Source organism: Copadichromis virginalis, linkage group LG12 (assembly GCF_057382275.1).
Source record: "Copadichromis virginalis isolate Kocher_CV1m ecotype Utaka linkage group LG12, C_Virginalis_male_GT1.1, whole genome shotgun sequence".
In the NCBI taxonomy this organism is placed as follows: Eukaryota; Metazoa; Chordata; class Actinopteri; order Cichliformes; family Cichlidae; genus Copadichromis; species Copadichromis virginalis.
Window position 1 is genome coordinate 41,306,056 of NC_140629.1, and position 15,314 is coordinate 41,321,369.

Below are 15,314 nucleotides of genomic sequence, written 5' to 3' on the forward strand. Positions count from 1 at the left end.
ATTGTGTTAAAAGCACTGGAGAAGTCAAAGAACATGACCCTCACAGTGCTCCCAACAATGTCCAGGTGAGAATAAGCCTGGTCCAGCAGGTAGATTATGGCATCCTCCACACCGATACGAGGTTGATAAGCAAACTGCAGGGGGTCCAGCCAAGGCTCCACCAGCAGACGCAGATGTCTCAGGATGAGTCTCTCCAGCGTCTTCATGACATGTGAGGTCAAACCTATTGAAGTGCAGATTAAGGTTGTTAGCACTTTCGACGTCCCCATCCATCCTGACACCTCTCTTTTGTCTCAGGCCAGTGATAACCCGCATTCCATTCCACACCTCCCTGGTGTTATTTTCCTGCAGTTTGTTTTCCAGTCTCCATCTGTAGGACTCTTTACCCTCTGCAATCTTGGCTTTAAGCTCCTTCTGCACCAGTTTCAGCTGATCTCTGTCACCATTTCTGAAAGCTCCTTTTTCTTGTTTAAGGTTGCTTTGATGTCTTTGGTAACCCAGGGTTTATTGTTGGGGAAGCACCGGATGTTTTTTTGGGGGACCACAGTGTCCACACAGAAGTTGATATAATCTGTTACACAGCCTGTCAGATTGTCAATATTGTCCTGATTGGAATCATAAAGAACATCCCAGTCAGTTGACTCAAAGGATCTGTAAGAGCCAAAGTCAATGTTTATGTTTTTCCTTTTTGTTTTGGTGGCACAGGTGTATAGCTTTACCTGCGTCTCAGGTGATGGTGTGTGGGTGTGGTCACAGTCTATTTACCTGAGGTCGGTGTTCGCAGCAGGTGTGTTGGGTGAGTGGTTTGTGGACAAACTTTTCTGTTGACTAAATGTTGCGACTTTCATCCGTAGATAAAGCCGCGGCTGGCTGAGTTGGTTGTGTCCCTGTGACGCGCCTCCAATAATCCATAATGAGTCGTACTTGTACTTTGCGCATTTATTTTAAGAACAAAACAAAAACAAACATTTACGCTTTCAATCAATTTACAACTAGCCACGTCATTTTTTGGCACACCAGTTAATCCATGCGCTAGTTGTAAATTGATTGAAAGCGCAAATGTTTGTTTTTGTTTTGTTCTTAAAATAAATGCGCAAAGTACAAGTACGACTCATTATGGATTATTGGAGGCGCGTCACAGGGACACAACCAACTCAGCCAGCCGCGGCTTTATCTACGGATGAAAGTCGCAACAGGATCCCTGCAGGTTGTCTCTGAATGGCAGGTCTGTAAAGGGGCTGGAGGTAGACCAGGTTGTGATCAGCCCTGCCCAGAGGAGGGAGAGGGCAGGAGGTGTATGCCTCAGTGGCATTGGCATAAAAAAGGTCCAGTGTTTTATTGTCTCTTGTTTTGCAGTCCACATACTGCTTGAATGTAGGTAGAACAACAATATATGGTTTGAATCTGTTAGAATATAAAGAATGTATAATGGTATATAAGCGGGTTAATTGCAGTGTTAATGGTACTGCACAGAAATGTTTTTGATGCTGAACAGCAGTAGAATTTGGTTACAGAGTTATTGTAAATAAGGACACTCATATACACTCAACAAAAATATAAACGCAACACCTTTGTTACTGCTCCCATTCCCCATGGGATGGACGTAGAGACCTAAAATTCATTCCAGATACACAATATAACCATCTCTCCCAAACAGTGGTCACAAATCAGTCCAAATGTGTGGTAGTGGGCACATCTGCTATATTGAGATAATCCATCCCACCTCACAGGTGTGCCACATCAGGATGCTGATCTGACATCATGAGTAGTGCACAGGTGTACCTCAGACTGCCCACAACAAAAGGCCACCCTGGAATGTGCAGTTTTTTGCGCTATTGGGGGTCTGGGGACCCAGAACCAGTCATTATCTGGTGTGACCACCATTTGCCTCATGCAGTGCAACACATCGTCGCATGGAGTCTATCAGATTGTCAATTGTGGCCTGTGGAATGTTGGTCCACTCCACTTCAATGGCTGTGCGAGGTTGTTGGATATTCGTGGGAACTTGTACACGCTGTCGTATACGCCGGTCAAGCACATCCCGAACATGCTCAATGGGTGACATGTCCGGTGAGTATGCTGGCCATGCAAGAACTGGGACATTCTCAGCTGCCATCTGCCCTGAACAATGTGAACCATGATTCATCCGTGAAGCGCACACCTCTCCAACGTGCCAGACGCCATCGAATGTGAGCATTTGCCTACACAAGTCTGTTACGGCGACGAGCTGGAGTCAGGTCAAGACCCCGATGAGGACGACGGGCATGCAGTTGAGCGTCCCTGAGACGGTTTCTGACAGTTTGTGCAGAAATTGTTTGGTTGTGCAAACCAATTGTTCCAGCAGCTGTCTAGGTGGCTGGTCTCAGACGATCTTGGAGGTGAACCTGCTGGATGTGGAGGTCCTGGGCTGGTGTGGTTACACGAGGTCTGCGGTTGTGAGGCCGGTTGGATGTGCTGCCATATTCTCTGAAACGCCTGTGGAGACGGCTTATGGTTGAGAAATGAACATTCAATGCACGGGCGACAGATCTGGTTGACATTCCTGCTGTCAGCATGCCAGTTGCACGCTCCCTCATTGCTTGTGGCATCTGTGGCATTTTGCTGTGAGACAAAACTGCACATTCCAGGGTGGCCTTTTGTTGTGGGCAGTCTGAGGTACACCTGTGCACTACTCATGATGTCAGATCAGCATCCTGATGTGGCACACCTGTGAGGTGGGATGGATTATCTCAATATAGCAGATGTGCCCACTACCACACATTTGGACTGATTTGTGACCACTGTTTGGGAGGGATGGTTATATTGTGTATCTGGAATGAATTTTAGGTCTCTACGTCCATCCCATGGGGAATGGGAGCAGTAACAAAGGTGTTGCGTTTATATTTTTGTTGAGTGTAGTTCTATACTGTGTATTGTGTATTTTGTTGTACAGTTATTTTATTTTCAACTTTAATTTATATATTTTATCTTATTCTTTCCCAGTTAAATTTACCCTTCATTCTAATTTGTGTTGTACAGTTATTTCATTTTTTATATTTTATATTCTTATATTTTATTCCTTCCTAGTTAAATTTACACTTTTTAATTTTTCATATTTATTTCCTATTTTATTCATAGCCCTTTCCTTTTTTTTTTTCTTTAGGTCACGAGCAGTTGTCTAAGCATTTCACTGCATATCGTACTGTGTATGACTGTGTATGTGGCAAATAAAAATTTGAATTTGAATTTGAAAAATATCAGTGTCCATTGTGCGTGGGAAGAAAACTTATTTTTACAGCGAAAAAAACCCTAAACTTCCGAGCAAGCACCGAGTGCGCAACGACGTAATGGGAAATTCACAGAGAAACTCGCGGATTCTTCCACTGACCGCTGCGGCACACCTGCACCAGGGTAAACCTCCGCCTACCCTACTCCTGCTTTACAGGTGAAAATAGAGCAACAGGACCGCTGAGTCTTTGACTTTATTTATTGTCTGCTGTGTTTTACTTGCATCTATTTGAAAGAGTGAGTGAAAACACACACAAAAAAAATTATTTTATGTGCTGGAATGTGCAGAAAATAAGTTTAAATATTAAACAAATTTCTTCCAGTCAGAGAATGTTGCATATAATTAAATTTTTGCTTGATGCATAAAGTTAAAAGATTAAAACTAATAAAACAAGTTTTAAAAAGAAACTTTTCCATTTGATTACATTTTGTACGATGGATTGTAGAAAAAGTAGAATTGGGCTGGAAGATCTATTGCTTTATCACCTAATCAGGTTGTAAATCATGTTTTTAAAAAGTAACTAAGTAATTAATTACTTTTGAAAATAAGTCATCAGTAAAGTAATGGGATTACTTTTGGGGGGAAGTAATCAGTAATTAGTTACTGATTACTTTTTTCAAGTAACTTGACCAACACTGCTCCTTAGTGACCCTGAATTTGTCAAATATTTAGAAGATCAGTGGGAACTTTTTCTTTCTACAAATGACTTACCGGGGGTTAGTGCTTCTACTCTGTGGGAGGCGGGTAAGGCATTTCTCAGGGGCTCTATTATCTCTTTCACCTCAGCGAAAAAGAAGAGCACCTTAGCCAAACAATTAGTACTTGAACGCGACATGACTAACTTGGAGAGGGAGTTTAAGAAATCCTCGTCTGTTTCTGTGCTTAAAAAACTGGATGCAGCCAGATCAGCCCTGGACCAACTACTAACTCAGAAAGCAGAAACTGCAATATTCTATGCAAAGCATAGATTATTTGAATCGGGCAACAAACCTGGACGCTTACTTGCCCGACTTGCCCAGGGGAAAAAGGGCTCTTATGCAATACCCTCTCTAAAAGATAAGAAAGGTGTTTTACAATTCGAGGCTAAACTTATCAGCAAAATAATGAAAGAGTTCTATCAGGATATTCCCCTGAGTGTCAAAATACTGTAGATGCTAGGAAATTGTTTCCTGATAATGTTAATCTCCCTATACTATCAGAGGAAAGTCGATTAGATCTTTGCAGTCCTATTAGGGCGCAGGAAATCATAGATGCAATCAAATCCTTACAGAGTGGAAAAGCTCCAGGCCCTGATGGGTTTGGGCCAGAGTTTTATAAAAAAAAAAAAAAAGGCCAAACACATGGTGGGTCCTTTATTAAAAATGTATGTAGAATCGCTTGAGAGGGGCACACTTCCACCCACCTTAAACCTTGCCCACATATCCCTGATCTTAAAGAAGGATAAACCTGCATATGTGTGTATATCTTACAGACCTCTAAGTTTACTTGGTGTAGATTGCAAGATTCTGTCCAAAGTTTTATCTAGACGATTGGAGGAGGTTCTGCCAGTTCTGATAAAGCCTGACCAAATGGGTTTTGTCAAGAATAGATGCTCCCACTGCAATGTGCGCCGAGATCTGTTGGGTAACCTTGTGGAATACCGAATACAGAATTTCCCTTTACGCGGATGACGTGTTGCTCTTTATCACTACGCCAGAAACATCTATTCCTGCACTGACACATATCATTAATCAATTTGGCCTTTTTTCAGGGTATAAAATAAATTATGATAAATCTGAAGCTTTGCCACTGGGTGATGGGGGGAGGTGGGATGCTCCTACTAATTTTCCTTTCAGGTGGTCAACCATTCGTTTTACATATTTAGGTATTAGGGTGTCCGCAGACACAACAGAGTTGTACAAGTTGAACTTTAAACCAATTGTAGCCTCAATCAAGAATGACCTCAATAGGTGGTTTGACCTCCCCTATCTTGGATGGGTAGAATAAGTTTAATCAAAATGAATGTTTCACCCAGAATATTATATCCCATACAAATGTTGCCTGTCAGGATCAACAGAAAAACATTCTCAGAGATTGAGGGATATCTTTCTAAATTGATATGGCATGGGAAGAAATCTAGACTAAAAATACAGATTTTACAACTGCCTACAGATGAGGGGGGGCAGGCACTTCCTAACCTTTTATATTATTACTGTATAATAATAATATAATAATCTCAGGGTGGTTACATTCCTTTCTATACCAAGGCGAGCCACCGGTAGATACTTGGTGCTGTGACCCTCTTTTGCCTCTTAGTCTTTTATCTATTGATCTGGCTGACCTTCCTCTTGGTGTCAGAAATAATTTCATTTTGATGCCTACACTTAAGGTTTGGCATAATATTGCTGCCCACGTCGGAAGAAGAGGTTTTTCTAGTGCACTACAACCTCTAATTAGGAATAAAGCTTAAAGGTATTGGCATTAGTATATTTGATGATTGGCGTTCAAAAAAAAAAAAAGATTTATTTGCGATCTGTTTGTAAAGGGTAGTTTTATGGCAAGTTCAAATTAAATATAATTTACCACAGAAACACTTCTTTGGGTTCCTACAAGTAAGGCACTTTGTAAATTCCCTTAAATTTCCAGCCAATCAACCAGTTTTGAATCCTATTGAAAGCTTTCTTCTTAAATTTAATGAGGAAATAATCACAAAAAAGAAATGTATCTCTCTTTGATGATGAGAGATGATGATGAGATAGCCTTTATTTGTCAGTTGCAAGTCTTTTGTTCACAACTGAGATGACAGACCTTGCCAACCGTACATACAATACACAAACATCACATTGGGGAGACAGGTCAGGCTAGGTAGCGAGGAAAAAAAAAACATCGAAATGTGTAACACAAAAGGATAATACAGGAATGCACAGATATCGTGGCATGGTGGCACAGTGGCTAGCACTGTTGCCGCACATCAAGAAGGTCCTGAGTTCAATTCCACCATCAGGCTGGGGTCTTTCTGTGTGGAGTTTGCATGTTCTCCCCGTGTCTGCGTGGGTTCCCTCCGGGTACTCTGGCTTCCTCCCACCATCCAAACACATGCAGCTTGTGGGGATAGGTTAATTGGATAATCCAAATTGCCACTAGGTGTGAATGTCACTTTTTTTTTATTTTTTTTTTTTATTGTCACATCACATGTGCAGGTACATTGGTACAGCACATGCGAGTGAAATTCTTGTGTGCGAGTTTCACAAGCAACAGAGTTGTGCAAAATACAATAACATAAACAGGCAAAATATACAAATGGCTAAATCTGAAACTAATAAATGTATGTACAATATATAATAGTATATGCAAAAAAAAATAAAAAAATAAAAAAAATAAATTCTGGATGTGTATACTAAATGTTTTTCTACGTGTGTGTGTGTGTGTGTGTGTGTGTGTGTGTGTATACACATATTTTACAAATTAAATAGAGTCAATAAATAAAATATATAAAAATATACAGAGTTGAGACGTGCAAAACAGTGGCATTACTGTACAGTATGGAGTGCATAATGTTGAAGTTCCAGTAGTGAAGCTGAGGTGTCTATGACGTGTTCAGCAGTCTGATGGCCTGGTGGAAGAAGCTGTCTCTCAGTCTGCTGGTTCGGGATCGGATGCTGCAGAACCTCCTTCCTGATGGAAGTAGTCTGAACAGTTTATGGCTGGGGTGACTGGAGTCCTTGATGATCCTCCCCGCTTTCCTCAGGCACCGCTTCCTGTAGATGTCTTGGAGGGAGGGAAGCTCACCTCCAATTATCCATTCAGAGCGTCTGCGATCGTGTTTAGTCCCTGCCACATACTCTGAGGGTTGTCAAACTGTTGCTCCACCCTGTCCCTGTACTCACGTTTGGCTGCTTTGATCGTCTTCCGGAGTTGGTAATGTGCGTGTTTGTAGTCCAATGTGTTCGCGGAGGCAAAGGCGATGCTCCGGTGCTCCGTGATTAACGGAGATTAACATCTCCGTTAATCCAGGGTTTTTGATTTGGGAAGGATTTAACTGTTCTGGATGGGACGACATCTTCCACGCATTTCCTGATAAATCCGCAGACTGAGTCTGTGTACTCATCAATGTCCCTAGCAGCCACGTGAAACATTTCCCAGTCCGCGTGATCAAAACAGTCCCACAGCGTAGACTCCGATTGGTCCGTCCAACAGTGCACCGCCCTCCAGGTTGGAGCTTCCTGTTTCAGCTTCTGCCTATAGGCGGGCAGGAGCAGGATGGAGCGGTGATCTGATTGGCCGAATGGGGCGTGGGGGAGGGCTTTGTACGCATCCCAGAAAGAGGTGTAGCAGTGGTCGAGTAGCCGGTCTCCACGAGTGTTAAAATGGATGTGTTGGTGGAGTTTGGGTGAGACTTTCTTCAGGTTTCCCTTATTAAAGTCTCCGGCTGTGATAAACGCTGCCTGTTGTAAATGTGCGAGTGAATGTGAGTGTGAATGGTTGTCTCTCGTTGTGTGTTAGCCCTGCGACAGACTGGCAACCTGTCCGGGGTGTACCCCGCCTCTCGCCCTATGACAGCTGGGATTGGCTCCAGCTCCAGCTCCCGTGACCCTGAAAAGGATAAGCGGAAGCGAATGGATGGATGGATGCACAGATATCAACACACCATAAACACAGACAAGCAACATGGGAAAGTGTTCCAGTGTGTACATCTGATCTGGAACCGCTGCCATCTTCGACTGCGCCTCCAGCTGACCCGATGTCCACATCAGAGGGGAGGTAAGCGTTGCAGGTGGCGTTGGATCCGGGGTAGGGAGGGTGATGCGTCAGTGAGTGCTTATCAGTATCAGTATATGTACTGTATGTGTGTGCGTGTCCATAGTTCAGCTGAGACAGTGTCCTTCGCCCTGCCAGGCTAAGTAAACAGTCTTCCAGCCAACCCAGGTGGCCTTGCATAGAATGGGAAGGAACAGACTCAACACAGTCGTTATCAGGGAGTTTTTGTTCGGCTCCAGCCTTGAGCCCACAGCTGGCGCCGAAGGGGTAGCCGGATTATGATGGTAATTTTTCTTTTGCAACAACTCATGCGAATTTCAAAGCTGTTCTTTACACTGGTCTCTCAATCTCACGTTGGAGAACCGCAAGCTTCCCCGTGATGGTATCAAACTTGCGTTCTGTGGTGTTGTCATTCTTTTGCTCAGAGAGCCGATTCTGAGAACTCACGACTGCAGTGAGCTGTTCCACGATGTAATCCAATGTATGCTCAAAGGTGTTATTTTGAGCAGGCCTCTTCTTGATGTAACCCAATATACGCTCAGAGGTGTTATTCTGAGTATTCACGGCAGCTTTAAGCGTCTCCAAGGTCTTAACCATGCTGCTCTCAATGAGCCCATTCTGAGAAGTCGCGCCTTGTCCCATCATTTCAATCCCAGTGGGCAGCCTTGGGGGGGTTTGAACAGCCGGTTCCGCTTTCTTAATTCTCCGATAAGCCAGGGCCAAGCCAGCTCCGATCAGCAAGAACCCTATTATCATGGTTCCGAATAGGTAGATATCTTCAGCGTCCTCGATTGACAGTCCCGCCAGGCACACGATCCTCTGCCACCCGTCCATCGTGTATCCGACAGGGAAAGTCCCTCCAGGACACTCGGGCTCTCCCGAGCCCAGACTTCTCGTTGAGAAAAGGGTGTCAATAGCATTCAGAGACCAGTTGATCAAATCCATTTACTTTTACATTTAGCAAGGCGATGTGTACTGTTTCAATGGATTCAGAGACAGCGCCCCACTGTTACACAATGGTACAGAGAAATGTTCAAGGTGCTGCCAATGGAGCGCCTTAGTGCCATCATAAAGGGCAATTGTGATGCATTCTGTAGGATGTGGCGGCCTTTGCTTGATCACCTACCTCGTGACTTTGCTGTGCTATTACTTAAAGGGGGATCAAATTTTGTTTTTAAACACAATAATTAATGTCTGTATTCGCTTTTTTTTTCTCTCTCCCCCCCTTTTTTAAAATTTTTTCTTTCCCTTGATTTCAAATATGAAACCCTATACATATTTTGACCCAGACATGTATATCTGTAACTCATGTACCTGTATTTGTTTTTCTTCTTCTCTTTTTCTTATTTGTATTTGGCTGTGCTGATTTGTTGCTGTTTGTGTTGTTCCAAAAAATCAATAAATCATTGTTTAAAATAAATGAATAAAAGAATATATAAAGTCTTACACTCCCTTGCTCCACCACCACTAAAGCAGTTCATTAGGCATAAAGAAAACACAGACAGGATCACTCGAGCTACAACCCGCGGAGACTTGTTTATACACCACAGACGGACAGCACTTGGGCAGAACGTCCTCTCTGTCCACGGTGGCCATCTGTGGAACAGTCTTCCTCAATCCATTAGAAAATGCTTGACATTCAACTTGGCACAGGTTAAAAACTGGTTATGGACAAATCAAGTGTGTGATCATGTATAAATTGTATAGTTTTAATGTTTTATTTGGGAACAGAATAGTTTGTATGTGTGAATTTGGTGATGGAGTTTTTATTATGAATGAATTGTGAATTTTTTATGAATTATTATGTCTATTTTTTTATTCAATTCAATTAAATGTTATTTATATAGTGCCAAATCACAACAAAAGTCACCTCAAGGCACTTTATATTGTACAGTAGATACAGAGAAAAGCCAACAATCATATGACCCCCTATGAGCAAGCACTTTGGCGACAGTGGGAAGGAAAAACTCCCTTTTAACAGGAAGAAACCTCCAGCAGAACCAGGCTCAGGGAGGAGCGGAGCCATCTGCTGTGATTGGTTGGGGTGAGAGAAGGAAGACAGGTTACAGATGCGCTTCCCAACCCCCTGAGCCGTGTAAACTTCCTGGAGCAGTTTTTTAGTGAGTGTTGGACTCTGCCAGGTTTCCCCTGATCATCAGCACTGGAAGGACAACAATAACAATCCAGAAGTGGATTCCCAAGGATCGGGTCCCCCGACACAAACAGAGTAACATAGTGTACGCTGTTAAGTGCCAGGAGGATTGCCAGAATTTATACATCGGGGAAACCAAACAACCTCTGGCTACAACACAGAAGAGCTACCTTGTCAGGCCAGGACTCTGCAGTCTATTCACACCCACAGGCCAGTGGACACTCTTTCAAGGATGAGGATGTACACTAAGGGTACATCTGTCACCATCTTACAATGCTGTGAGAAAAGATGGCGCCGTGGATGGCAGCCTCGGTACTGCGCTCTCTGCTTTTACTGCTCTTAAACCGGACTAACAAGGACTTTGCACGCTCTGCTGCCCTCTGCTTCACTGAAACCTGGCTCAGTGAGTGAGTCCCAGACGCTGTCTTAAATCTGCCGGGCTTCCAACTTCACCGGGCGGACCGCAAAACAGAGCTCTCAGGGAAAACAAAGGGTGGTGGAGTCTGCTTCTACATTAATGAAGGTTGGTGTACTGATGTCACAGTGTTACAGAAACACTGCAGCCCACACTTGGAAAGTTTTTTCATCAATTGTAAACCGTTTTATTCACCACGGGAGTTTTCTTCCTTCATGCTGGTTGGAGTTTACATCCCTCCACAGGCCAACGCGAACAACGCACTGTGCGAGCTGGCTGACCAGATTACTACCCTGGAGAGGAAATTCCCGGACTCCTTTACAATTATTCTTGGGGATTTTAACAGAGCAAACCTAAACCACGAACTCCCTAAATACAGACAGCATATAGTCTGCCCCACCAGGGACAACATCATACTGGAGCACTGTTACACCACTCTAAAAGATGCCTATCGCTCTGTGCCCCGGGCAGCTTTGGGACATTCTGAATACTGCATGGTCCATCTTATTCCAGTTTATAGGCAAAAACTCAAACGTGCGAAGCCTGTAGTCAAAACTGTGAAGAAGTGGACTAACGCAGCAAAGCAGGAACTGCTGGACTGTTTTTGAAGCTGCATCTGAGAACCTGGATGAGCTCACGGACACTGTGACATCATACATCAGTTTTTGTGAAGATGTGTGTGTGCCAACAAAGACCTTTTGCACATACAGTGGGGCAAAAAAGTATTTAGTCAGCCACCGATTGTGCAAGTTCCCCCACCTAAAATGATGACAGAGGTCAGTAATTTGCACCAGAGGTACACTTCAACTGTGAGAGACAGAATGTGGAAAAAAAATCCATGAATCCACATGGTAGGATTTGTAAAGAATTTATTGGTAAATCAGGGTGGAAAATAAGTATTTGGTCAATAACAGAAATACAACTCAATACTTTGTAACATAACCTTTGTTGGCAATAACAGAGGTCAAACGTTTACTATAGGTCTTTACCAGGTTTGCACACACAGTAGCTGGTATTTTGGCCCATTCCTCCATGCAGATCTTCTCGAGAGCAGTGATGTTTTGGGGCTGTCGCCGAGCAACACGGACTTTCAACTCCCGCCACAGATTTTCTATGGGGTTGAGGTCTGGAGACTGGCTAGGCCACTCCAGGACTTTCAAATGCTTCTTACGGAGCCACTCCTTTGTTGCCCGGGCGGTGTGTTTTGGATCATTGTCATGTTGGAAGACCCAGCCTCGTTTCATCTTCAAAGTTCTCACTGATGGAAGGAGGTTTTGGCTCAAACTCTCACGATACATGGCCCCATTCATTCTGTCCTTAACACGGATCAGTCGTCCTGTCCCTTTGGCAGAAAAACAGCCCCATAGCATGATGTTTCCACCCCCATGCTTCACAGTAGGTATGGTGTTCTTGGGATGCAACTCAGTATTCTTCTTCCTCCAAACACGACGAGTTGAGTTTATACCAAAAAGTTCTACTTTGGTTTCATCTGACCACATGACATTCTCCCAATCCTCTGCTGTATCATCCATGTGCTCTCTGGCAAACTTCAGACGGGCCTGGACATGCACTGGCTTCAGCAGCGGAACACGTCTGGCACTGCGGGATTTGATTCCCTGCCGTTGTAGTGTGTTACTGATGGTGACCTTTGTTACTTTGGTCCCAGCTCTCTGCAGGTCATTCACCAGGTCCCCCCGTGTGGTTCTGGGATCTTTGCTCACCGTTCTCATGATCATTTTGACCCCACGGGATGAGATCTTGCGTGGAGCCCCAGATCGAGGGAGATTATCAGTGGTCTTGTATGTCTTCCATTTTCTGATGATTGCTCCCACAGTTGATTTTTTCACACCAAGCTGCTTGCCTATTGTAGATTCACTCTTCCCAGTCTGGTGCAGGTCTACAATACTTTTCCTGGTGTCCTTCGAAAGCTCTTTGGTCTTGGCCATGGCGGAGTTTGGAGTCTGACTGTTTGAGGCTGTGGACAGGTGTCTTTTATACAGATGATGAGTTCAAACAGGTGCCATTCATACAGGTAACGAGTGGGGGACAGAAAAGCTTCTTACAGAAGACGTTACAGGTCTGTGAGAGCCAGAGATTTTCCTTGTTTGAGGTGACCAAATACTTATTTTCCACCCTGATTTACGAATAAATTCTTTACAAATCCTACCATGTGAATTCATGGACCTTTTTTCACATTCTGTCTCTCACAGTTGAAGTGTACCCCTGGTGCAAATTACTGACCTCTGTCATCATTTTAAGTGGGGGAACTTGCACAATCGGTGGCTGACTAAATACTTTTTTGCCCCACTGTACAACAACAATAAACCATGGTTCAATTCTAAACTCCAACATCTTCGTATGACCAAGGAGGACGCCTACAGAAGTGGTGACAGGCCCCTGTACAAGCAAGCCAGGAACACACTGACCAAGGAGATCAAAGCAGCTAAAAGGATCTACTCCCAGAAGCTGGAAGAACGGCTTTCAGCCAACGACCCAGCATCAGTGTGGAGGGGTCTGCAGGAAATCACCAGCTACAGATGCCCCCCACCCACTATTGAAGCAAACAAAGACCTGGCCAATGAGTTAAACACTTTCTACTGCAGGTTTGAGACGGACAGACTCCCACGCCTCACCCTCCTGCCTCAAAACCTGTGCTGAACAGCTGGCTCCCATCTTTACTCACATCTTCAACAGATCCCTGGAGCTGTGTGAAGTTCCCTCCTGCTTCAAACGCTCCACCATCATCCCTGTTCCCAAGAAACCCACCATCACAGGACTGAATGACTACAGACCTGTCGCCTTGATGTCTGTGGTCATGAAATCCTTCGAACGACTGGTGTTAGCCCATCTGAAAGACATTACAGGCCACCAGCTGGACCCTGTGCAGTTTGCCTACCGGGATCGTTGAGTGACTACCCATCAGTGTTTTCAGCCAAATCAGTGAGTGCTAGTCTGTCGCTGTTCAGTTGTGTGTTAACGGCTGCCTCTGTGGATTTTCCAGCAGGAGTGCGGGAACAGGAGGGCAGCAAGCAGCAAGTATCATGGGAGCGGAGACACGGAGCAAGAGCACTGAGAAGAAGACACGGCGGGAAACTGTTCTTGAAGTACACTGAGAAAGAGAGAGAGAGAGAGCTGTGCATGTGTCACAATACGGCTGTGTGCAGGCAAAAGTAGGACCCAAACGCAAACTCACAGAGACAAAAGGTAAACTCAAAAAACACAGCTTTATTGCTGGCGTGGAGTGGGACAGGTAAAACAATACAAAATAAACTAAACTGGGAAAACTAAAGCTCAAGGAGCCACAGGGAAAAATCACACAGCTATGATGGAGGACGCAACACTGACAAAGAGAAACATGGGGCTTAAATACACTGAGGGATAACGAGGGGGAATGAGCCACAGGAGGAGAGCACAGCTGAGAGTAATTAAGCAGGACGAGGCAAGGGAAGCAAAACTAGAAACATTAACATAGAACAGACTGTGAAAGTAAAACAGGAAACACACTGACGGAACTCAAGACATGTGGACTTAACAGACTGGGGGAGACAGAACATAGGGATCTGAAACATGGAACAGAAAGGCACAGTAGATCAACATAAACATAACAACGCCACAGGGGAAGAGTAAAACTGAACACGATGAACACAGAAACACCAGACCTCTTCACAATAAAACAGGAAACATAATGAGACGTAGACATGACAACCCGAACTTCACAATGTAAGACACAGACATGAAACACATGAAGAGCAGGGGAGATTTACCATAGTTGGAAACACGAGGGGGAAATAATAAGAACTAGAAACACTTAAGCATGATAACAAATGAACTTAGGAACCTGAAGGGCTTACATAAACTAAAACATCAAAATGAACTAAAACTCAAAACACTGGGTCACAAGACCCAGGATCGTGACAGCATGAAGTGTGATTTTATCCTGGTGGAAGCAAAACAGCAAAAGTCAGAGTGAATTCATGACGATGTTTATGTGAAGCGTAGTTTGGATCAGGTTCAGAGATAAAACTAACAGCTTTAGAATCAGCGCAAAAAGGGCGTACACACAAAGCGCGGACCCGCCGAAACATCAGAATCAGTGAGCTGTCGGCTTTCAGACCCGACCGTGTCCGTGCCGTCGGGTAAGAAAGGTGAAATCTCACTGATTCTGATCCGCGGGTCCACGCTTTGTGTTTATGTCTTTGTGCAGAAGCCATGTTCCTGCTTTCATTTACTGTTTTAAATGTTTGGTGGTTGTCAAAATTTTGTGACAAAATACATTTATATAAAAAAATTGATTCAGGATTTTAATGAATCGATATCACGTTATCCAAGCTAGAATCGATTTTAATCGATGAATCGATTATTAAAACCCACCCCTAGTACTGGCAATCATGTATATTTAATTTAGATAATATTCTGGATATTTAGAATTGAGCTATTTGTATATATTAGAACTAGTTCTTAGATTTTGTAACATATTTTATTATTTCATTTAGTCTTTTGGATCGGACGTAACCACATGATAATTTTAATCTCATGAACCTTACAGGTGAGTTCATGCATGAACAGAAAACTCTCTATAATATCTTGAACCCCATCAAGATTAGTTTTAATTCTTCAAATCTAAAATATTTATATGAAATACAACATTTCAGAAAAAGATGACATTTTCTGAGACCAAATGTCTTCCTGCAGGAACACACACACACACTCAGCAGCATGGACAGCTCCTCCTCCTTCTGCTG

General features: G+C 43.7%; 1 protein-coding gene across 1 annotated transcript; it reads right to left on the reverse strand.

The window, feature by feature from the left end:
- Positions 1-7,924: 7,924 nt before the first annotated feature.
- On the reverse strand, positions 7,925-9,041 carry LOC146697865 (uncharacterized). The gene has a single exon (XM_085474226.1). It carries the CDS (start codon positions 8,948-8,950, stop codon positions 8,336-8,338), a length of 615 nt encoding a protein of 204 aa, XP_085330352.1. The 5' UTR covers positions 8,951-9,041; the 3' UTR covers positions 7,925-8,335.
- Positions 9,042-15,314: the final 6,273 nt, after the last annotated feature.

Excerpts from the sequence above, each read along its gene's own strand:
- LOC146697865 (XM_085474226.1), bottom strand. The coding sequence starts at position 8,950 with ATGGATTTGATCAACTGGTCTCTGAATGCTATTGACACCCTTTTCTCA.